Source organism: Atractosteus spatula, chromosome 1 (assembly GCF_055471065.1).
Source record: "Atractosteus spatula isolate fAtrSpa1 chromosome 1, fAtrSpa1.hap1, whole genome shotgun sequence".
Taxonomy (NCBI): Eukaryota; Metazoa; Chordata; class Actinopteri; order Semionotiformes; family Lepisosteidae; genus Atractosteus; species Atractosteus spatula.
Genome location: NC_142706.1, coordinates 13,099,713 through 13,123,793, shown reverse-complemented (window position 1 = coordinate 13,123,793; position 24,081 = coordinate 13,099,713). Strand labels below are relative to the sequence as shown.

Below are 24,081 nucleotides of genomic sequence, written 5' to 3'. Positions count from 1 at the left end.
TGAAAAAAAATGAAAGTTAGAGAGGTTAAAAAGAAGAGAAGACCGATTGGGATTTCCTCAAAATCAGAGGTGACAATGTGGGAGAAATTGAACATATAATATCCTCTAACACTAGCATGGTTTTCATATACCTTCAAGTGACCAAACACTTCAGCACGTTAATCAGTTGTCTTCTGAGAAAAAAGCGAACCGCTTTGTTTGGGGGTGTCTAAAAACTCTCAAGGCTGTGAGTCAACCATATGTGGTCCCAGATTTAGTTCAGGCTGCCTAATTAAGCTGTAAATCAAAAGCACAAACAAAAAAAATAAGTTTGCTGTTCTGGAAAATGAAGTTTATAGCAGCAAGCATAATCTGTTTTGCTAAAAAATTACAAATCTAAAGGCCAAACATAGTACTGTACTTCAACATTTAAAGGGAGTTAGTCTGACATACCCCCATAATGAAGTCTGTCTCCTTGACTGAAATCAACTCCTTGACAATTAATCTGTTGCTTCAAGAAGAATTTCTTCTTGAATTCTTTATGAGCTAAATCATTTCCTGAGCTCTCTTTGATTTCAAGAGACACAATAAAGTGCAGTTCTATAGAACACAAAGCTTCTGACAAACTCGGCGAGCATGCGACTGTATCAGTTCTGCTCATATTTGTAAGTCACTGTACCCATACTGACAGATAGAGTAAATAAGGTTATTCAACCCTGACAATTAAAAAAGGTTACTTAAAACATGCTCAAGTTGTCTCTTAGAAAAATGTCATTTGTGTTGTTGTTTTAGATTTGTTATTTAAACAACTACGTTTAACCACGTTTTCAGCTGTGGAAAAGACCTCTTTTTACAACTGCACTTTAAAGCTTAAAAGCAAATGATTAATTATTAAGTTATTACTGTAGCTGGAAGATGAAGTCTTCCAAAAATAGATTTGTAGTAGTATGCACATTTTAATGGCAAGACATTGTCTATTCAGGCTATTGTTTCTGCTAGCAAAGACCCAACATGTTGCCAGCAGCTATATCACCTACGTAAGCTCAGCAGGTGATCAGGCTGGCCAGTACCTGCATGGGAGACCTCCTGGGAAAACTAAGGCTGCTGCTGGAAGAGGTATTAGTAGGGAACAGTAAGGGGAGCTCACCCTGCAGTCTGTTTGGGTCTTCATGCCCCAGTATAATGATGGGGTCACTATACTTTTAAAAAAAGGTGCAGTCATTCAGACAAGATGTAAAACTGAGGCCCTGACTCTCTGTGATCATTAAAAATTCAGTGTTTTTTCTGAAAAAAGTAGGGGTGTTACCCCAGTATCCTTGTAAAATTTCTCCCTGCTCTTTACCATTCATGGCCTCCTAATAATCCCCCTCTCTGGACTGGCTTCATCTGGTAGAGGGGAGTCCCCACTATCTGTAAAATGATCTAAGTGTAGTGCCCAGAAAAATGCTATATAACTCTAAGGAATTATTATTATTATTATTATTATTATTATTATTTTTATTTATTATTGGCAAGATCTGCCTTCTGCAAGTTTTCTCTGCACGGTGTGCTTGTTTTATAATCTAAATTACACCAACTTTAGTGCTGCCAGAATCTGTAATATATTATTAATCATTAATCTTGCCCACTGTGCAGTAAATTATTCATGTAACATTATTGCACCCCTGTTTACAATTGCTATTTCCATTGAGATTCTTCATTTTCAACATGCAAGGAAAAACAACATACAGGAACCACTGGCAAAGAAGAAACGCCCATAATGTGTTAAATGGCCTCTTCTCCTTTATGCGTTTTTTTAAAAATTTGTACTTCATATTTTAAAATGCATAAGTGTAAAAATCTAAATGGTGCCACTCATATTTAAAAACTGGGAATCTCAATATGAAAGAATTCAACCCCAAAATATGGAAATCCATTTACGATTTAGTCTGAATCAATGAATAAATCTAACATCGGGGCAAATTTAAATAACAAAAACATCCACCAGCCTTGCAAAAGCTTATTAACATACATAACACATTCAAAAAGCGTGAGGTGCCTGTCTTTAGCTACAATATGTGCCACTATGGAGGAAATATAAAGAAAGGAACAGCTGTATCCACTGACAACTGGTGATGCACAGACTTCTGAATCGTACAACACGTTTCTGCAAATTGAGGGTCAGATCCCTGTCTGTCTACAGTAGGTCAGTTTCAACTGTGTATGTTTCATTTCCTCGAGCACCTGATTACTAAATCAATCTTTTAATCAGTCCCTGTTCATAGTTATCTTATCTTGTCCTTAAGAGAGAAATCACTTTGTGTCATCGCGTCAAGTAGTACATCCTTAATAATATATCTTGTTTTCCTATATTTTATTTTATTTTTTTTTTATTCATGAAGGCTATGACAGAACCCTGGTGATTAAGCCTTGCACTCATTTTTATCAAACCATTTATGGTCTTGTAATACAATATATTATATGGAAAGCAATGTCCAGAAGCCAGTTTCACAACCATCAGAAATTGTGATCTCCTGCCACCAGTGATGTGGTCATAGACATAGTTTTGATTCAGATACAGTCAATGGAATAGATGTCCCAGTGTTTGCACCGTGAATATTGCCAGGATCTTCTGGATCTGTTTTTATGTCAAAACATGATGCTGGACAGACTAATGACAATGGTTCCATTCCAGAGACAGACATCTCTTCCAGCTCTGGCGTTAAAGTCTCCATGAAGACTGAACCCATTCCCCCTCGTAAATCCACAAATAATCTGGTGGAGCTTGGCGTACAAATCTTCCTTGGTTTTGTCATCTGAACCGAGTGTGAGGTCATCATATGCAGAAATCAGGCAGGCACATTGGTTACCTGCTAAGTCAAGACAAGAAGGCATGATTCCATCAAGGAACTCATGCAGGTGGCTGGCGATTTCATTCTTGATGGCAAATCCACTTTTATTAATTCAATGGTCTTGCTATACCCATCTCCAGAATCCTTGAATAGCTCTTCTCCAGCCAGGTTTCTCTCACAGTGACTATGTTGATATACTATCACTGCAAAAACTTTTGCCTGCAAAATGGTGATCCCTCTGGATGCAGCTACCCAGTCAGGAGTGGTGAGACAAACTATTTCTAGGGCCCTTTTTCTAGCCCTTTCCTCAAAGGGAGATCTTAAAAAGTTCTATTCAGTCAGTTCAGTCACTGCTACAGCTGTCACAGTGCAGGTTCGCCTTAAGTGCCTGAAAACCTCTTTTAATAGTCTCAGTGCTAGGTCATAACTAAGAGCTTTCAGACATCATTATCCTGCTTGCCACAGGACGTGAGGAGTATGCTGGGAATGGAAGTTGGCTGCACGTCTTTGTCGATTTTGAAGAAACTGCTGTTTCTCCAGTACTTGACCTTGGTCCAATGGTAAGGAGGAAAGGATGATTGGACGTCTCATTCTGCTGTAGCCCTCATCCACAAGAATGGCTGTCGGCTCATTCCAAGTGGACTCTTCACCCGTTTGTGAAGTGTGCTGACCCTCATCGCCCAGGTTTAATTGCAAGGACACGGAGGTGGACTTTGGAACCCACCTACTGTATAGATGCCTTCCATAGCACGGGGCAAAAGATCATCTTACAGCATCGTGGAGTGGCAGTTCGGACTTGCGACTGGCAGACTGGTGTCAAATCTCAGGCACCACGGTTGGTTGTTAGAGATTTCTCTAGTAAAATACACACCGGTATAGATGAGTACAAATGTAATTTATTTTGGATTGTGCCAGTCAACCAAATTTAAGAGGTAATGTAAAACTCTTATTTCTTGTCAAGAAAGAATGATGGCCAAAAATATTTACTGGCATACATTATAATTTTACAAGTAGCTATATTTCACTTTTCAACACAAGTGTATATGAAATGTGGATTTTAATGAAGACCAATTAAAAAAATATTTATCTCAGTTTTATGCCCTGTAGACTAAATTGCTGCTTCCAACCTTCAGCTGTGGATGCTGGTCTAGAACGTTTAGATTTGAACTTCCTTGCTCTGCACATGTTGCACAAACATAATCTGCAACAGATAGAGATGAACAATGGGTACATTTGAAGGCTATAAACAGTGATCACTTTATGATTTATCTCTGTGCCACAACACACACAGCTTCCACAAGGATCAGATGTTTAATCTTCTGGTTTACCAGCTTAGTGCCGCCTTGTTGATGGTGAGTGCCTTACAACAGGATGGGAGTGTAAAATGCAAGCCAAAAGAACAGGAATAAACTAAAGAGTGTTCCTGGCATACAAGCAAACTCAGATCACCATTGAGATATACTGTAGTAAATGGGAAGAGCTGAAAATATGTTTTTGAACAATGACAATCAAAGCTCTGATCTCCCAGTGAAAACGTCACAGTGCAGGACAAGGTGTTAAATGGTTGAACAATTAAATTTTATTTCTTGCATTATAAAACATGGTAATGGTTTCCTTGGGTAAAACATCGCTGTATAGTCTGCCACTTAAGAAAACGTCTCTCCAGTAAGGAAGTGTTTTGTTTTTAATAGAATTACAACACGGCTTTAACTACAATTTTCGTGTGTTTCTCTCGGTTGACATTTTCCTTTTGGATTTGTGCTGACAAACACACTCCGTGGTCATCCTGGAATTAAGCTTTGTCATCTCCCCTCAGTATTGAAACGCAAACTGAGCTTTCAGTTTTGCCAAATTATGAAAACGCAGCACAAAAGATGTCAGAGACACTTCATGAAATTGAGCTCAATTATTAAGCAAAATAATTTTGTCTCTATCATTATGTTTTCTGTATTGCTCTCCCATCACCTGAAACGTTAGGCATTTTTGGCATTCTTGTACATTTGTCTGAAGCAGAAGGGGGTACTGCACATACCAAAGGAAACAACATATCCAGAAACACAATTTTTATTTAATACTTCGCCTTATTAGTTTCTACAGTGATCTCTGACTAACCTCTAGAAACTGTTAAGGATTTGCTAGACTGCAAGGGGGAAAATTAAACATTGGGTTAACTCTAAAGCACTAACATAAGTTGTTATGAGGAAAAGGGGGATACGTAACATTTCTTATGCATGTGACAGCTACCGTATTACTCACACAAAGTTGACAGTTGTTATCAATGGTCCTTTCTTTATTGTGCATTTGCACTGCAGACTTAACTGCCTGCCCAAGAAGGTTTATAACAATATTAAAACAACTGTAACAGCTTGTAATGACAGAAAGGAAGCAGCAAAGTAGAATGAAGACAAAGACTGAAAACTTAGCATTTAATTTGAATTAAAGTCTTTGCATTGTTTGGGAACTGGAACACAGGCGCTTACCTTGTCAAATTTAATTCTCATAACTTGGGCAAGACATGTCCCAGTGTCCCAGAGGAGAAAGGAGTGCCCCCAGAATTATAGTGGGTCTGTCCTTCTGCCCAAACCAGACTGCAGCTCCAACATTTTTTTTAACTAATTTTAATGTCATGTGGGCCTATTGTACATATGAGTGGCAGAAAGATTTGTTGATAGAAATACAACATAAATGCTTACACTGTCTGTACAGAAATATAAAGATAAGGATTCCAATGTCTGTATCCATATTAACAAGAAATGTAAATATTAAATGAGTAAAACCAATATAAATATTTCAGAAAGGCTGGGGAAAGGGAAAACTGCTGTTCGTTCTGTACGTAATTAAAATTTTAGTAGAGCACCTGTCAAAAGACATTTCTCTAATGAAGCATAAAAACCGCTATGGTTACAGAATTATTTCCATAGTTTATTTTTTTCCGCAAATCACTCTAGAGGTTAGTGACTTTTAAGCGCATGGCGTGAATTAAAAGAGGTACTATGTATTTTAAACACTCATTGCAGACTGACGAAAAATATTTAATAAGCCATTAACATTTTGTCACATCCAGTCATGACTTCCATAACCTGCAAGGCGTCTTAACAGTTCGGCAACAATACATAATTAATTCTAATAACGCAATTGCAGCATATTACTAAAATGGGATACCACGTCAGATCCTACACTTCATTTTAGCCGAAAAGCTGAGAAGAGATTTACGTACTGTTTATCTAAGACAGCAAAAATAAATAATACTGTCAAAACTGAAAATACAAGGAGAAATGCTTCTCTTTTAAAACGAGAAATACCGGAGAAACCGGTTATTTTGTACATTTTAAGACAGATATAAAACAAAGTTATTGATGCGTTTCTTTCTTTCTTTACTGGTTGAATGGGTCCCCTGTATTACATGAAAGTTTTTATACATCAACAGAATTTGCTCAAGACGCTGCTATGGGGGGGAGGTGGGGTTGAACAAAAATCCGTTTCGAAGAGACACTTAAAAAACAGAAACACAGCCCACGGCCGACCCAGATTGAGCAACAAAGCAGTCAATTATGCTTTTAGGATGCCAGATTAAGCACCAGAGAAAAAAAAACAGTTGGTAAGTAACGAGTACAGCGGCAATGACACACTTGGGTTTCTTTTCTAAGAGACAATAGAGGCAGTAAATGACACAGATGATCAGAAAGAGGATTATCTTTCTCCAGGGCACGTACAAGTGTGTGACAAGATGCTTATTACTGTGCACATAATTGAATTACAGTCGAGTAGCGGTGATACACTAGGAACAATCCCACGAAACTCATCCAGTAACCTGGCATTTTGCACCTCTACACTTAACGGCAACAACAGACCGAAGTTGCCATGCTTATTTATATCTGCCTCCTTATTAAAGATCTGACAACGGTTTCCCTTTAACCAGGCCTGGAAGACTGATAAAGCGTAGGGATTAAGCACATACTGTAACCATATATTGAAGGTAAAGTAATATTACTACCGAAGACGAAGATGAGATACTCTTTCCTCCCTGTATTACTGGGCCCAAATATAGCATCTCACAAAAAGCGTAAAATTCAAACTAAACAAGGAGAAGTAGGGGGAATCGATACTCACCCAAAAAATGATATTGAATCCAAATATAAAATATTTGATGCAGCAACTGACTTCGTGAGCCTTGTAATGTTTTCCTGACATGCTCGATTTTCATCAACATACGCTTCCCCTCTGAATAAAACACAGCTATCAAATCATTTAAAAAAACAACAACAGTGTCACTAAGTAAGGCAGCAGGTTGAGGAATCCGGCGAGACAGTCAACTGTGAAATCACTCCCACGGTCTTATTCCATTTTGTATCTGAATAAAGGAAACATCATTGCCCCCCTCAATCCTTGAACCGCGGTGCAAAGCAGCGGTGATATTACAAGGGGACAATGTTTCGCATTAAAAAGAATAACAAAGAACCCGGCTCGTCGTGTAATAGCGCCAGCACTTAGGACAGCGGACTTCAGCAGGGATACAGTACCACAGATGTGTGCAGTTCATTTCTGCCCAGACATGGCTGATCTGTGACTGACTCCCCCTTTCACCAATCGGCTGGCCGGTATCATTGCTTGGGGAAGGACTTCCCTCTTCATTTGGCATTTAATGAGAGCTGGAATTAGAAGGTATCTGCTCATATTGGATAGGGCTTGCCCGAACTGTGAGAGAAAAAATATTTTGTTCATCTGTGACTGAGGTATGGGATTGTTTATATGCGCTCAGGATCGTCAAAGCCTAAAACAATTAACATGGTTACATTTAAAATAAAAATAGTTGGGTTTTTTTATTCGTTATTCGTGTTTTAAACTAAACCAGCCCTTCACAACACACCATTGACAAATCGGCTACAAATATCCGATGATTTTTCTTAATGAACAGCTTTATTACTAACTGCTGCTGTACCGAACGTCATAACTGCGATTAAGCACGTCTATAAAATATCCAGCTCCGTTATTTCTACTACTTATTTTCTCAAGTGTAATCTATAAGAAAGTCAGTGGTAAATTTTTGTAAACTGGTAAGAAAATGAAAAGTAGAGAAATATGGTAGTCACAGAGTATCCCGTTATATACCATCAATGTTGTGTTGTAATCAAAAATGCTGTAACCGCTTTATCCAATACAGGGTCGCGGGGGAGCCGGATCCTATCTAGGCAAGCAACAGGCGCAAGGCGAGATACACCCTAGCAGCGATGGCAGTGCTCCTCGGTGCACACACTCACACCAGGGCCGATTTAGCTTATGGGAATAAGCTAATTAACCTACCAGTATGACTCTGGTCTGCAAAAAGAAACCGGAGCACCCAAAGAAAAACCGGATGTGTTGTACATTCTCCCAGAACACAGGGAGAACATGTGAACTCCACACAGACGATGAACCCAGGGCCCCAGTGCTGTAAGGCGGTACCATACCAACCTCTGCTCCACCATGCGGCAGACATGCTGTGTAATGTTCTGTTAAATTTCTAGGTGATGCAACAGGATTAAATCATCTACAGTGAAGTAGTTCACCAGCCCCGTCAATGAGATCTAGCACTGTCATTCATTAAAAACGATTCTGGACTAGCAACTGCTCCAAACAGAAACAATTATGAAGTAAAGGCCGACAATAGAGCCCTTGCATCGATAAGCAGAGGTCCCCTCCTCAGAAAAATTAATTTATCGGAGCTCTCCAGATGTCACTTTTCTGCACTCCATATCACAGTACACCATAATAGAGAGGACACACTCCTTTGTCACTAGTATCAGGTGGCTCTGTGGAAAGTGAAAATCTGGAATAAGTTTACAGTGCCTTACAAGGCAGTGGAAAAGGATTCACGAATGCAGGATTCATGAGTGTAATCATGAACCAGGTGGTTTGTGCAGTCCTAGAGACAGAATTATAACAGGCTGTGGGCTGAACACCTCTTGGCAATGGGGTGCCTGGAGCACAGGTCATGAGACATGTTGGCCAAGGAGATTAACGGGGTCACCCCCTCCAGTGTCATCACCTACTGTTCCCCTCTGTGGGCTGTGACAAGCAGATACTGGGTGTCCCCAGGAGTGCTGGACCTCCACAAGGAAGTCTGGGAGGAGGAGAGACCACTGAGAGTACACTCCAGTACATACAGGGGCAGTCCTGCATTAGATTCATTATCAATATTTAAAATAATCTCCTTTACCAATTAAAAATTCATTTTAATCTATATATAATTCAATATTCAGTTTTTATAACATTAGAACTATATTCCAGATCATGTAAGTGCTCACAAAAGGGCAGAAGGGAATACACTGATGTTAAATTTAAAATGCACCTTAAATGCACTACAGTTGCAAATTATATTCCAGAATTTGTTGATTTTAGGCATTTTAATAATTATGTGACAAAGGGGAATTTGCCGGTGCGTTATTTTCACCTCAGGAGTATATTGTTTACATTTACTTCTTACATCATCATAACCCAGAAACTGACTGACAGTCAGGAAGAAGTAAATACAATGTCAGTGTTGCCAGTTTTATCTGTTCTTAAAACTGACCAAAGAGTACCCACAGTGGTACAGATTTAATACCAGCTGATTTCTTAGTGCTCTAGGATGAAAAACATTAGTCATCTCACTGTCCTTATCTTGAGTTGTCACAGGCTGAACACACAATGTGTTTTATTTTTGGACAGTCTGTGTTAATTTCATTCACTAACTGGTGGAATCAAAGCCAAATGTTTTGCCATTTTGATCTACACAGTGCACTGTCGGAAATACACGTCCATTGGAACTTATACTGTATCAACATATCTTTGTCTGTCCAGCTGTTCAGTCAAGTATATGCTGTGCATGCTCTTCCATGCCTCTCTGTGGCCAAATACAATATTTCTGGTTAATATTATTTTCACGTTTTCTCCCACAGGTCTTGAAACATTCTCGCATTCTTCTTATACTATAGTATATATTCAATTATTGACGGTATTGTCACACAAGGCTTCTATAAATGTCAGGACTGTCCATGTCATTAGAGAAAAATAATATATTCACTGTAAATCTTAACTACAACTTGTTGGAACAAATAAATGTTCAGTACTCAAGAAATACCACTGTGAAATCAGTATAGTTCAACTATTTTAAGACTCTTCAGTGTAAAAATGGCATGTGTCTTTTTTTAGAAATGAAACATTAAAGAGTATTTGAATTGTTAAATAAATACATTTTTAGATTATGTTAGATTATGTGCAGACTTTATGTTTAGTCTTTCCAAACAATGCAGTAGTCAGAAAAAACGGAGCATGGAGTTACTGAATAATGTATGTTACTTGTATAAAATAGCATTGTTTGACAGACGTTTCTAGACATGAATCCAGTCAGCACTGCAATGTTAATTGATTCATCTATTCCTTCAAAACGTTTTAAATGAATAAATCTTGTTAACCCCAGTCAGTCTATAAAGACAGTAAGTGGATTGTATTTGATATATTTACCACCAAGCAGGTCTCGTTCAAAAGCAACCTATGCTTATGTTTCTGCAGAAGAAGAAGAGCAGTACTAATTTATCCTAATCCTCTGGTCCTGTGAACATCATTATTTTCATCTAAATTTCCAAGCCATAGCATATCACCTTTCTAACGTTGTTTCGGTTGCTTCTGATTAGAGATTATTTTCACGTCTTTACTTTAGAACATAAGAAAGTATCCAAGCAAGAAGAGGTCAATGAGTGCATTTTGCTTGTTAAGTTGTTTTATAGCTATGCGAAAGTAAAATTTCATCCCGTCATTATTACAAATACCTGCAGTCAGGGCCTCAATCACCTGACTGAGAAGCCTTTTCCAGATCCCCGCACCTCTGTGTCAAGAAGTATTTCCTGTCCTCCATCTTTATTAGTTTCCAATTGTGAATCTGTGTCAGTTCAGCTTTCCTAAATGGTTCATTCCAAAGTTCCCTATTTCTTTCACAGCTGACATTTCTTGTGACATTCTGAGAAAATGTGAGAAAGCACACGTTATCAGTGAAAGTAGGAACAAGGCAGGCGGAAAACCCCATTTGTTGGGGAATTTACACAGAAGGGAGATACGATAAAATAGGTTATTTCAATTTGTTTGACTGTCCTTCTCAGTTCCTTCCAATATAAAGATTTATGAGTTTGAACCGATGTGTGGATTTCACTTATTCTGAGGTTACATACCCCTTTTTGGAGTTATTCATAATTTTGAATTATTTTCTTGAACACGGTCTGCATATTCAATAAATCAAAATGAAAACTAATAAAAACATTTCATAATGAGAACTTTAACATGCTGAATTAATATCTTTGACACTAGCCATATCTCTACAAATGGTGTTGTACACAGCACATTTGTGCAGTATATTTAAGGCCATCTCTTCATTTCAGTCCATCAAAACACAACAAGCAGTTTTTGATCAGAGGTCAGGGTAATTTTAAATAATAACAGTTTGACAAAAAAAAAGGTTAATTCACCATATAATTATGGAGGGCTAGGCAAATATTTATTGAAAGACTGTTTGAAAACACCTACCAAGATGTTGGTAGCTGTCAGTTCGTATTTACCATATTTACAGTACATATATGCAGGATGGGTCCACTAATGTACAAGCACCTTGTTCACAGGGACTCACAAAGACAGGTTACAAAATTACAGAAAAACAACACGCACAGAAAGCTGTTAAAAAATACAGTTAAAAATAAAAGGCAGTCACTGGGCCCATTTAACCCATTTGGTAGACAGTGCTGGTTTTGTTTTGGTAGTTTTCATAGTTAGATTAGGTAGTTAGTTATGTGCTGTTAAATTGCTTTTAAAATATTAAATTATAATAGATTTTTATTCTTACAAAAGCATCAGGAATAAAAAAAAAAACAAAGGACTGTTTAACTAAAGCCTGTTTTTATTGCAGGGATGTTGGACTTCAATATGGCCGCGGCACAAGATTTAATAAATACGCGTGGTTTCTTATTCAAGGTGACACTGCAGCAGGAGGGCTCAACAGTGGTGTTTCAGAGGTAGGTGTGTGCAGTTCTCATTACCACTGGGCTTGTAGAACGGTGCAGCAGTCGTTGAGTCAAGTTGATTAGCAACTGGTAATGTCAAACTTGAATTAAAACCAAATTCAATCGCCACATTTTAAATTTTAAACTGGTAAAATAAATACAGCAATTATTTCTCTCCAGTCCATGGGTAAGGCCAAGGGGAGGCCTATTCTGTGTCTTCCTTCATAAGGAGTTTCCAGTGTTTTGTTTTCTCTGCAATGGAACTACCAAGATATTGTAGTCATACTTAGTAATCAATGTACCCGAAAAAATTATAACGAGTGATCTCCGTGACATAGTGAAGTACAGCCCTTTGGATTTCAAGCCGAAAATACAAGCTGATATTTCTGTAGTCACACGGTCTTTTGAGAGAAGAATCAGGAGTACCTGTAGCATTGCCACCCACTGTTAAATGAAAAGCAGAGAGTAACAGTAGCACACTCCCAGGGTAGGCAACCATGGTCCACAAGTGCCAGATTCCTGCTGGTTCCTTTCAATTAGCACATTGACTAAGGTGGAAAACACAACTGACCCGACTTCATTTCCACTTAATTAAGTTCAATTAAGCCATTAAGATCTGAGGTGGATGAAAACCAGAAACGCACGCAGTACTCCGAGGCCAGAGGTGCCTGTTACCTCTTTTCTATAGTGTTTCCGGGGCAGACTCCGCGCAGAGATGCGTGTCTGGGGCAGACTCTCCGTGGAGAACATAGCCTTTGCCAGGAGGCACGCCTGCTTTCAGTGCTTCTGGCCAGCTCCGAGTTTCACAGAACGTCATCAGGATATCAAACACTGCGGAGTAAAACACATATCCTAAGAGTTAATTCCAGTAACAAGTGGAAACAGCCCCTGGACCAAGCAGCCGAGTCCCACAACGGGATTGTTTTCAACCCATAATATTGTTGTATTCAACTCAGATACATTCTATCACAGAGGACAGTCACCACCCCGGGCATGAGCTCTTCACCCCACTGCCCTCAGGCAAGAGATACAAGAGCATACGGACACTTACCACCAGATTCCTCAATAGCTTCTATCCACAAGCAGTGTGATTGGCGAACACATTTAGCCATGCCCCTCGGACCACACCTACACCATCTACCTCATTATGATTTCTCATTTATTTATTGCACATCTCCAGTCATGTTTACACGTCTGCATTGTTAACATTCAAACTATTTACTTGTACATTGTCTACTGTTTGTTTGTATATTGTCTTGATGCACTGTCTGCACTCTGTGTTTTTTACACTTGTTTTAACAATCGAGTGACTTTCTGTAAGAATTCCATTGTACCAGTACATGTACCAATTACATATGGCAATAAAGTTCAAGTTCAGACACCGTATCCAGTGATGGATTTTCTTTATCATTTGTCATTTTTTTGCACAAAATAATCTTTTGTAACCCAAATGGTAATACAGTTAGATGAAGGGCACTGCTGTTTATTCTGAAGAAATCTGCTGGGATGATTTTGTCAATGCTCTTGAAGATACTGAATACTTCTATCAAGCCCCTTGTAGTCTCCTCTGTTCAAAACTGAAAAGGTTTTGCTCCTTCCTCTCACTGCAGGACTCTTCTCTTAAAACCACGGGTTTTGTATCTGGGGTCTCTTACTCTCTTCACCCCAATAGAACTAATTGTCCCCAAAATAAAAACATTTTTCATTTTTAAAATAACCAAGGAATTACCTTTCTTTAGAAAAAAAAACAAAGGTCTTATCACCTCTGCTTTATTTCACAAAGGAATTCTCAAACCATCAATGGCTTTTCACCACTCTTGTCTATGGGAAATTGCAATCAGGTTTATAACAGTAAGGTAATACGATTACTTTTCTTTAATACCGAAACAACAAATGGTGCAAAAGCCAGTGTCACTCAGCTGCATACTGGATTAAATTTGCCATGCAGGTTTCTGAATGAGAAACAAAAACAATCCTTCCAGTGATTTTCGAGTGCAGTTTAGTCATCACTGTTATTCACGAGAGAAGCACAGCAAACCAATTTGCTCACCTTGATTGACTGCAAGTATCTTTGAGTGGAAGTTCTTTGCATTTGTTTTTTTGACCATGTACTCCTGGATTGGTAGCCTGGCTGTGCACACACAGCTCTCCCTTGCCTTCTGGTATGTTATCTTCTAAAAGAAACATAATGAAGCCGAAATCATTTTTAAAAAATCACAGAAAAAAAAATCTTAAAAAGATACAATGGGGTAGTCAAAAATAAAACCAAAAGTAAATAGGTTACAGTAAATGTATAATAGTTGTATATTTAAACACTTTCTATTCATTTTTTGGCAGGTGTGGGGATGGCGATGCAAATTATTCCAGAATATGGTGTTGTTCCACTATATCATTAGAAATCTTATTAGAAAGCCACTTGTTCCTAGTATGTGTTGCAGGAACCTGTTGTCAAAAACAACTTACCTTCTGAATACTTTCATCCACCAAACCCCCCAGGATGTACACCTTGTCAGGATCTACATGTTCCAGAGCTAAAAATCCAACAGCAGCGCAATGAATGTACTAGCATTATGAGCCAAAAATGCAATAACACATGCCTTCTGGCTTGGCTGGCTAGCCTGCCACAGTATAGTGCTATTGAAATTAGAAAAAGGACAACTGTTACAAAACTTTCTAATCTTTTTAAAATGAGCATTTGTAGGAACATGGACAATGGACATAACTGTATTCAAAAAAGAGATCACATTAAAGAGAGGGAAAACTAGGAATTTGTCACTAAACTTTGCAGGACCACTGACTTCAATATCTTCTGTCGCCTTTGTCCCTAACATGAAAGCACCACCATTTTTTTTCTTAAACACATGAGCAGGTTATCTCGAGCACACCACCATGGTTAGTCTCCAAACTTCTCTAGTCCAAACTATGGTCTTACCATGTTCTGAGTCAGGAGTCAGGTATATTACACTATCCAAAGGGAACAAATCCAGCCAGCTTTCTTCCGTTATATCCATCTAAATACAGATTAGTAAATCATTAAAAATTACCTCCTTACTACTAATAAAATACAGTGCCAGCCTTTGTGATTAATGGCCATTTTCTAAAGCAACTTCATCTTTATCTGTGTGATTATATGCTATATTTATAACCGTCAAAGAACTTAAACCTCTAAACTACTGACAGAATAAAGTTGCATGGGAATTAAGCGTGATATTGACGGAACAAGAGACATGATGCACTTTTACATTCATGTATTCCAATACAGAGAGTGTCCCTTTCCGAACTCAAATAGCACAAGACTAGTTAAATACAAAGGAGCATCAAGAGACACATAATTAACGAGGTTGTCTATTACTGGACAAAATATTAAGTTTGTGCTTATACATTCAAAATGCAATTCATTCTACAGAAGCAGTATGCTGTAGACGATATCATTTTGGAAATATGGACTTAAATATTACAATGTGTAATTACAGTTTGAGATGTGGACTTACTACATATACTATAACGATCATCAAAAGAAATCACACACTTCACAACATTATCAGGAATAAACCCTGATAATATTCCAGGAACAATAACATTAAAATTCATTATGTGGATTTGTCAAACAAGTAGCACATGTGACCCCTGTTTGAAATACACACTATTCATCTGCCACACACACTTTGCACCAAGATGAAGGTGTCTTAGAGAACTCTCTCCAGTTCTTCTCATAGAGACTGGACAAACGCGCTCACTGTTTTCCGAGCTCTAGCAGCTCAAGTCTGGCGAGTAGGTATAGCTATAATAACACAGCTGTCACATTCTCATCTCAGAAGACAGCCAGACCGCATGAGGAGGTTTGTTGTTCCGCTGGGATGTTGTCATGTCAAGGTGAGCCTGCAGTAAGGGCAGCAAATGAGGTCCCAGAACTTGAGCAATGTAATCTTATGCAGTCAGATTGCAATAAATCACTAAAAAATGGAGTTCTATAGTGAGTGGAACTCCTCCCAAGACCCTCACACTTGGATTTCCTCAAATAATTATTCTAAATATACATAGAGAGAGAGTGATAAGTGTCTTGTGATGCCCATTGTAATAGTACCTGGAGGTCCACTATCAGTACTGGAGGTACCAGTATGTCTGCAGGACTTCATTCCACCTCAACTTTTAATAGCCTGAATCAGCTCATTACTGGCGTAAATGCCTCTCAGCTCTTCAGGTGCTATGGCTTTAAAGAGAGCTAGAGACCAGAAGACACACTGGCCCACGAGGACCCGAGCTGGAGCACACAGCAGTAATCAATGAAGAATGTCCCAGCCACAGACACTTGTGACATATTTGCTTTGCACAGAACGCATGCTCCAGGGGTCTTGCTGCAGAGGCACCTACCACATAGTTCAAAAACCCATCATTCTTTCGCAGGCACTCCTTGTACAGCAGGCCGTCTTCTCGGAGGCCTGTCAAGTATAAATGGAAGGGATTGGCACCTTTTCTGTTGGAGCCATACAGCCTCCTTATTTGGCCAGCTAGACGACTTATTTCCTGAAAAGAAAACAGAAAAACCTTCTTCATTCATGTATCATATTTGTAATAGCAACCGAGCAAAAGCTACTTTTGCCAGCACCATTGTATATGTGCAAATGTTTTGAAAACTGTACTTTTACTGAACCAAAACAAGCCATGTTAAGAGTACAAATTGTCTGAACATCCTGCATGATGCAGAAGCAGTAAGGATAATATGGAGATTAAAAGTGCAATCCTCAAAGACAAAAAATAACAATATTCTAAAAAATAACTTAATGTAATAATTTTCATGAACCAGACAGATATGAGCTGCCATCTGGGACAATCAAACACATAACATACGGATTTCTTTTAAAACGTGTATAGATAACAGATTAAAGGCTTTTGTACCCTTTGTAAAAAACTAAATTAAGAAGAAATACAGGGAACTGCCAAAATAAAGTGTTTTGTTGATAGTGGTGGAAGACGCTGTCTCAGGCACCGTTCCAGAATTGCCAATAAGTGTTCAACTGGGTCGAGATCTGGGGACTGGAAGAGCCTTGGCTTATTCTTTACATACTTTTCACGCTTACTGAACCATTCAGTGATCACCCGTGCTCTACAGATGGGAACATCGTCATCCTGGAGTATTCCACTATCTTCTATCAGGATAGAAATGCTTCACCATAGGGTGAATGTGATCACTCAGAATGGCTTTGTATTTATTGGTATTTGTTTTGCCCTCTAAGGGGTTGGGTGGGCCTAATCCATGTGAAGAAAATGCATCCCACACAGCTGTCAGAACCCTTCACCATGGGAAACAAGCACTTGAACCTGTAGGCTTCTTTTGCCATGCACCACACGTGGACTCATGTGCTTGGTGAGAACAGGGTGAAGGATGACTCATGATCATATGACTTCTTTCCACTGCTCAGTAGACCACTGCCCGTGTTCTTTGCACCACTTTTACTTGCAAAAGTGCTGTTTTAGGTGTAAATTGGGGTAAAGGCACTGCAACCCAACCATAGTATCCCTCTCTGTGAAGTTCTCGATGTACAGTACTTGATGAAACTCCCTGCTCAACTGATTCAGAGCTGCACATCTGCTTTGACCTGCATCTAAAACCAATGCACTGGCATTAGGGTCAAGGAGTATGTGCTTTCGTCCACTGTTGCCCCTAGCTGATGATGTTTTTCCCTCAAGACTTCCATGCCATCACCTAAGCCACTGTTCCTCGTGAAACATCAGCAAGTTGAGTAGTCTTCATCGCTGAAGCTCCTGCCAAACCTGCCACAACAATCACCGCTCTCTCAAAGTCACTGAGGTCTTTCCTTCTGGCCAAGGTAGCCAAAATAATGGGCAACTGAGCCTGCCCAGCATTTTCATACATGATCCTGAGCATTATGAAATGTAAACTACTTAAATAACTCAGGAACCACACTTGTATGGAATCACCTGCTTTCAATACACGTTGTATCCCTTTATTTATTCAAGTGTTTCCTTTATTTTGGCAATCATCCTGTATTTGTGTGGCTTATCTGCATTTTCAGCATAGTGGCTTAATTAGAAATTGTACGCGTTTTGTACACATTAAAAATAAGATGCCTTTCTTGAAGCCACACCAGACAGTTTCTACCTGGTCTTTCCAGTCTATACTGGATATCTACATGGACTTTGAGCAGTTAATGTGTATTTTAACCCTGCAATTTATTAACTTGTTAATGACCGCATATCAAAACCCACCTTGTGAGACATGAGGTCTGTCATGCTCAAATCAATGCAGAGTCTGGGGCCAACAGATTTGGCCTCAATCAGGCGTTCTTTGGTGATTGCTTTTACAACACGCTTGCTGTGCTGAGAGCTCTGCAGCATATTGCCTGCAATACAAATGCAAGCCACATGTGACAACTAAACCACACATTACTTCAAATTCCCACTGGGCTTTGTGATTTTATTTAGAAAAGTTTCATTGAAATAAACAAAAATATTTTCATGGCTTTGTAAAGTGTAAAATTAGATATATTTTTAACTGTATGCAGAACACTCTCATAACATTACATGGAGAACTTTAGGTTAAGTTAAACAAATGGAATGTGTTGCCAGGCACCCACCAAAGGAATATGGGAGATTTCAGCATTACCTCCCGAATCAGTCTTATCACATCTTTCTGTCATTCAGTGACACTATGTACCTGACTCCTCAATGCGTTTCAGCTTCCTTCTCTGTTTCTCTTCTCTCCTCTTGCCTTTCTTTGCAGCCAGTGTCTTCTCCCAGTTTTTCTGCTTCCTCAAAACATTTCTCTGTGAAAAGTAAAAAAAAAAATCGGGTTGGGTATATCGGACAGCTACAATACATGCATGTACATAGGGGATCATCTTCCAGAATGCAACATGACCTCAAAATACATAGGAGTGAAAACCTCATGATTTTGTGTTCATCTAATATACTCCTATTAGGGATGAGCACTGGTGTGTCAAATATAGAGCTTTGCAGCACTATCATACACACATCAGTAAAGATTTTACATAAAAAGACAGTAGGATATGGTGCTTTTACAATTTGCCATTTCCTTTTAACTGGATTTGCCCGTGGATACAAGGATAGCATCACTGCATTTGAAGAAAGACAATATAATCTTTAATGACTCACTTAAAGACAGTACCACCCACCATGGCTCTGTATGTTTAAACTAGAGGGAAGAGAGACACCTAATGGATAAGAAGTGTTCCTGCAGTATATAGCTTTTCCCAGGTACAGTACCAACTTGAGCTGTTACCTGGAAAGAGCAGTCCCAAGGCTTGGCACAGATGCCTCTGTATAGCACATTCCCGATGACCAGATCCTCTTCTTATGACATATAACTTATAACTGAGGACAGTTCAACAGGGAGGTATAAAAGGAAAATAAAATGGAGGTCTTTTCTTTGGTTTGCCCCTAGCATTTTCTAAAAGCTGATCTGACATAAACATAATTTGTAACATAAATTACAAACATAAATGTTCCATGTGAAAATGGACTTGTTTAACTAGCTTTTATTTAGAAAATATGTCAATACAGTTAAATTTCTATTTATGTCAGAGAACAGGAATGATTTCTGGTCTTACGGTTTTGTTGTGTAAGGACAGGTCAAGGGAGCTAAACCTCATCAGTTACAACAGAGGAGACTGAGAGAAGATTTGATTCAAGTATATAAGATCCTGAGTACAGCCAGAGCTTACCCAGGAATCTATTTTGTGTGTCTGATGAGGGTCCATTACAGTCAACTGCAATCCAAAAGAACTGACTTCACCTACAATTCTCTAAAGATATGCTGACTTTATTGGCCCTGTGGTCAGATATTGCTGGAACTGTGGCTAAGGATCTGCGCCTGTGGCTGGAAGGTTGCCGGTTCAAATACCGCGGCCGGCAGAGGAATCCTACTCCATTGGGCCCCTGAGCAAGGCCCTTAACCCCAACTGCTCCAGGGGCGCCGTATAAATGGCTGACCCTGCGCTCTGACCCCAGGCTTCTCTCTCCCCGTCTGTGTGCCTGTGTGTCTCATGGAGAGCAAGCTGGGGTATGGGAAAAGACAAATTCCTAATACAAAAAATTGTATATGGCCAATAAAGTATTTTAATAAATTGAAATCTGTGCATCCATCCAAGCTTATGAGTTTTGGGAAGGACCATCACCATGGAAATGAAAGCGTTCAGTAGCACCACAAAATGAAAATGCAAGATACATTACTTGCCCTCACCTCTGCACCCTTTTTAAAAGTGTTTCAGAATCATGTTTCTTTGATCCCAGAGCATTAAAGTTAACGTACAGCAGCTGTGAGCTCTTAGAAATCTAAGCATGGTACTCACAGAGCACGAGCTGTCTTGGTTTTCAGTCCTGGGAATCTTCAACGTCTCGCTGTCGACGTCAATACGCAGCAGCTCAAACATTTCCTGGGTTGACGAAGACACTTCGCCGCCAATGTGGTTGTCCTCGCTCTTGTGTTGGCCTTTCGACATTCCGCAGCTCAAGGAGTGCTCGGATTTCTCAGTTTCACGTTCAACCATGGTTCCTTTCTTTAAAATGCGCCCTGTGGATAACATATGGTTAGGTTACGTGTTAAACGTAAAAATAATACAACTACACTAAGTATCCGCGTTAACGATGAACGTCAAAACTGCTGACGAAAAAGGCACATTTAATGACATCTACAAAATAAAGTCACGCGTTGCACAGTGACACATAATGATCTGTTTTATACATGTCTTGTTCAGTTTTTAAATATTATGATGTGCCTACTTACTATGATCTACACCTACTCATCAGACAAAACTAAATCAAAATTCATAACCAATTGGAATTGTGACAATATGACATGGGGCAGCCCTATCCAACTACGGTTTGAACACATCAAAGATATATCTAATAGGACATCGCCCAGGAAAAACGAGAAAGTTTGAAATGCCGCGGAGCGTCTTCGTGTGTCGAGTCTGGGTGTCTCCAGTTTTTTTTACCAGTGTTCTTAATGTTGTATTTGTTCAAAATACTGAAAAAAAGATAAATTAACCTTGGTACTGGTACATGCATTAAGTTCGTAAAATAAGATATTTCATTATTAAACTATACGTACCTCTATATCACACTTCTCCGTCCGACTAAACTGACAGTTCTACTCAAATCTAAACTCTAAAACCTCGTGTCCGCCCATAGGAGTTGTTGTTGTGGCGCTTGTAATAGACGTCATCGTATTTCAAGTTGTCGATTGGTCAAGCTCTGGTGACGCATATTCTGCAGTTTTCAGAATCTATGCATGACGTCGTTTTTGTGGCGTCGCATTTCCAGACTTCTGTGCAGAATCTGTAGACCCAAAGCGACTTTAGAGTTATTGCGGGGTGGCTTGATTGCAGCCTCAAATAAAAATATAATACATACCCAAACCAACAGTGTGAAGAAATTCAACACTATATCACAAAAAGCTTATATTATTGAGCGTCATCAATACTGTCAGTTGTCAACTGTGTTCTAAACAAAATGCGATTATTAAATGAAATAAATGTATTTTTATGGGGATGTCAGATTTCAGACTCCAAATTAAGATTGTCTCTCAGATCAATTTTAGATTAAGAAAAAAACAGTAAATACCTAAGTGGAATAGTTAAAATAGTAAATACCGTGACTTCATAATTATTTCATAATCTAAATGTGCGCGGATAAACTTAATGTAGCTTAATGTAATGTAAAACCGGGCCTTAATTAGTAACCCCCGAGTGTATTCTACCCATTTTTTAACAAAATAGGTGAAGGATTGCCTGAGGTTAGTACAAAGTTTCTATGTATGTTGCCAGATTCTCCAAAAGATGGCGCTCTTTAGTTACTACAGGACAGTTTAAAAACGGAGGTAGCTTTTCCTGTTTTGTTTCTGAAACAAAAATAAACTTTCATTGGCTGTCAGGCGAGTTGTTGAATTTTTCCGGCAAAATATTGAGAAAAAAACATTATTTATTATTTAAATGCAAGCATCACTATCAGTATGACCAAAGAAAATGAAAAAAACAGATTAAAAACGTTTAATTACTTCTACTGCAATTTCCATCACAAATCAAATCAGTAATCATGACAGATTTGGTATTGTATAAAAATAAAGCCTGTCCAAAAGCTCACAAGAACAACATACATGTAAAACAAAAAATCCAAAGTCTAAAACAAAACAAATCTCAAATTTTACTAGAACTAAAATAACTAATCCTGTAACTTATGAACTGTTACTTGTCTTAGAAATATAGGCATTTTTATGTTAAGATCTTAACATATTATCAGTGCAAATGCACGGCTTTCCTGTTCATTCTGTGTGTGTGTTGTGGTTATATGTTCTCAGTTTATCTAGCATACCCATTTATTCAAGGCAACTTAAATAAAAGAATCACAGCTTTACAATGACGTACTGTATCACAGTTTCAGGCATTTGTAATATAAATGAAGATAATGTGGTGATCTGCCTCAGCAGATGAGCTGCAAAGGTTAATTCCATGTAGAACATAGAGATGAAATCTTTGTAGAACACAGTTAATTCCATGCTAAAAAGTCCAAAAGAAAGAAGAAAGGAGCCTTCTTCGGGTGTGTGTGGGGATGAGGGATAGAATATGGGGAATTGAATATAAGGGTTAGGAAAGCAAAAGAAATTAAATGTGAAAATGGGTAGAAGGAAGTGAGAGAGGAGGTCCCAAGAGAGAATCTGGGAGACTCTGGAAGCTTTTTTCCAGACAAACAATAATCTCACATGCGCAGATTTCTTCTCCACAGTAAGCATAACGTCTTTATCACCTGGAAATAGTCAGAAGAACTCAGACGCATAACCCGTCGGGCCATTTCATAGCGACTTAGAGGGTATCATGGTTGACCAGCAATTGGATTTCTAATATTGGGGAAAACACGAAGAAGACTGGCTGACTGATTCAGGGAACATATCAGAGCACCGAGGATCAAAGATCTCTCCAAACTGATATCTACTCATTTCAAGGCTCCCACCCATTCAAAGACGTCTGCTTCAGAGAAGACATTGTAGGCCCAAAATATTGTTATATTAGGTTCACCTTTCCCCAAGATATCCATGATAAAATACGTTCCTTCTAAATCTCTTCAATAATGTGCAGATTTCTGCCTTCAACACCTCTATTTGAATTTGTCTCCTCGTTGGACCTATTTTCTGACCCCCAAACCTCATTTCACTCTTTCTTTTGCTCACCTGATATATCCGTGCTCTCTCCCAACATTCCTCCACACGCCCGAGGAAGGCCCCACAGCTGAAATGTGTTATTTTCAGTTCTATTACATTTCTGCATTAACACCTGCTTGTTCCTTACAGGATTTTTACAACACCATCAGTTTTTAATGGAATATATAACAGGTTATACCAATGATATAAACAATATAAGGTAAAACAACGAGTTATACTGTTGAAGAAGAACAATATAATTAGGCAAAGAGTAAAACAATACAATTGTGGCTTAAGAACAGTTTTGAATTACAGTAGCTATGAAGTGGTTCAGTGCTCATGACTAATGATAGTTTAACAGGATAGGGTGGGAGAGAAGGGACTGATGTTGGCAGGAGTTTCAGTCATGGAAGGATCTAGAATCTTTTCAAGAAAAAGCTTGAACAGTGTCCTGCTTGTTTAGGCTATCACAGTGTTGTTCATCTGAACTGATTTTTCTAATTCAGTCAAATCGTTCTCTTGGTCACTGGCCATGAATCGTAGGTTTTCAGTTAGTTTTCCTGCATTTTTGAGCATTACATCAGACAACAGCATGTGTGCTAACAACATAGTGGAAACTAGCAGTAAAAATACAAGTAGCAGTGGTATATACAGTACAATACATGACATTAATATGGAATATATTAGCAGCAGTATACATGAGAAGGGTAACAGTTGTAATCTTTTTTTTTGCTTCTTAAAAATAATAATCTAGAACTATTTTGTAGAAATACACAACATTGCTGTCTTCATTGTGCGGCTTTACAAAATAATAACACTTAATAATAACTTCCCCATTGTGTAAAAAAATAATTTGTTTAGAGTAGGAAATATTTTCCGGCTGGAAATATGTTCTACATAACAGTTAAAGAGGTTTTATAGATTACATTGAGATGTCTGAAACCCTTGTTTAGAGATGTAATTGGAACGTTTTCCTCTTGTATGATAACGTTCAGTTAAAATACAGTATAATACGATATTAACTTATAAAATAAACGTTATTTTATATCGATGAAATCACATTTATATTGCAAAATTATTATTTCAATACAAC

The 24,081-nt window shown here is 38.6% G+C and overlaps 2 protein-coding genes across 4 annotated transcripts in view; both read right to left on the bottom strand.

The window, feature by feature from the left end:
* tspan5a (tetraspanin 5a) overlaps positions 1 to 7,391 on the bottom strand; it is a 52,964-nt gene extending 45,573 nt beyond the window's left edge. Inside the window, exon 1 of one of the 2 annotated variants that reach the window (XM_088917983.1) lies at positions 6,921 to 7,391. In XM_088917983.1, coding sequence (XP_088774109.1) covers positions 6,921 to 7,001 — 81 coding nt within the window. In that variant the 5' untranslated portion in view covers positions 7,002 to 7,391. The remainder of the gene's footprint in view (positions 1 to 6,920) is intronic. The other variant, XM_088917991.1, reaches the window with a different exon arrangement.
* Positions 7,392 to 10,671: 3,280 nt separating this feature from the next.
* Positions 10,672 to 20,920, bottom strand: trmt10b (tRNA methyltransferase 10B). Of its 2 annotated transcripts, XM_088917198.1 has the most exons (10): positions 20,907 to 20,920; positions 20,146 to 20,366; positions 18,492 to 18,600; positions 18,044 to 18,177; positions 16,187 to 16,339; positions 14,748 to 14,826; positions 14,279 to 14,346; positions 13,866 to 13,989; positions 12,491 to 12,646; positions 10,672 to 10,785 (listed from the first exon to the last, which is right to left on the bottom strand). In XM_088917198.1, exons 2-9 carry the CDS (start codon positions 20,341 to 20,343, stop codon positions 12,498 to 12,500), a joined length of 1,014 nt encoding a protein of 337 aa, XP_088773324.1. In that variant the 5' UTR covers positions 20,344 to 20,366; positions 20,907 to 20,920; the 3' UTR covers positions 10,672 to 10,785; positions 12,491 to 12,497. The 2 variants fall into 2 exon arrangements, with proteins under 2 accessions (XP_088773324.1, XP_088773317.1); XM_088917191.1 differs by lacking the exon at positions 10,672 to 10,785 and having other exon boundaries at positions 11,308 to 12,646.
* Positions 20,921 to 24,081: the final 3,161 nt, after the last annotated feature.

Bases quoted from the DNA above. Each gene is read 5' to 3' on its own strand.
- trmt10b (XM_088917198.1), bottom strand. From the start codon at position 20,343: ATGGTTGAACGTGAAACTGAGAAATCCGAGCACTCCTTGAGCTGCGGA. The intron at 14,347-14,747 runs GTAAGACCATAG...TTGGATTTTTAG, and splicing joins GACTCCTGACTCAGAACATG to CTCTGGAACATGTAGATCCT. The intron at 13,990-14,278 runs GTAAGTTGTTTT...TGTTTCTTTTAG, and splicing joins TGGATGAAAGTATTCAGAAG to AAGATAACATACCAGAAGGC.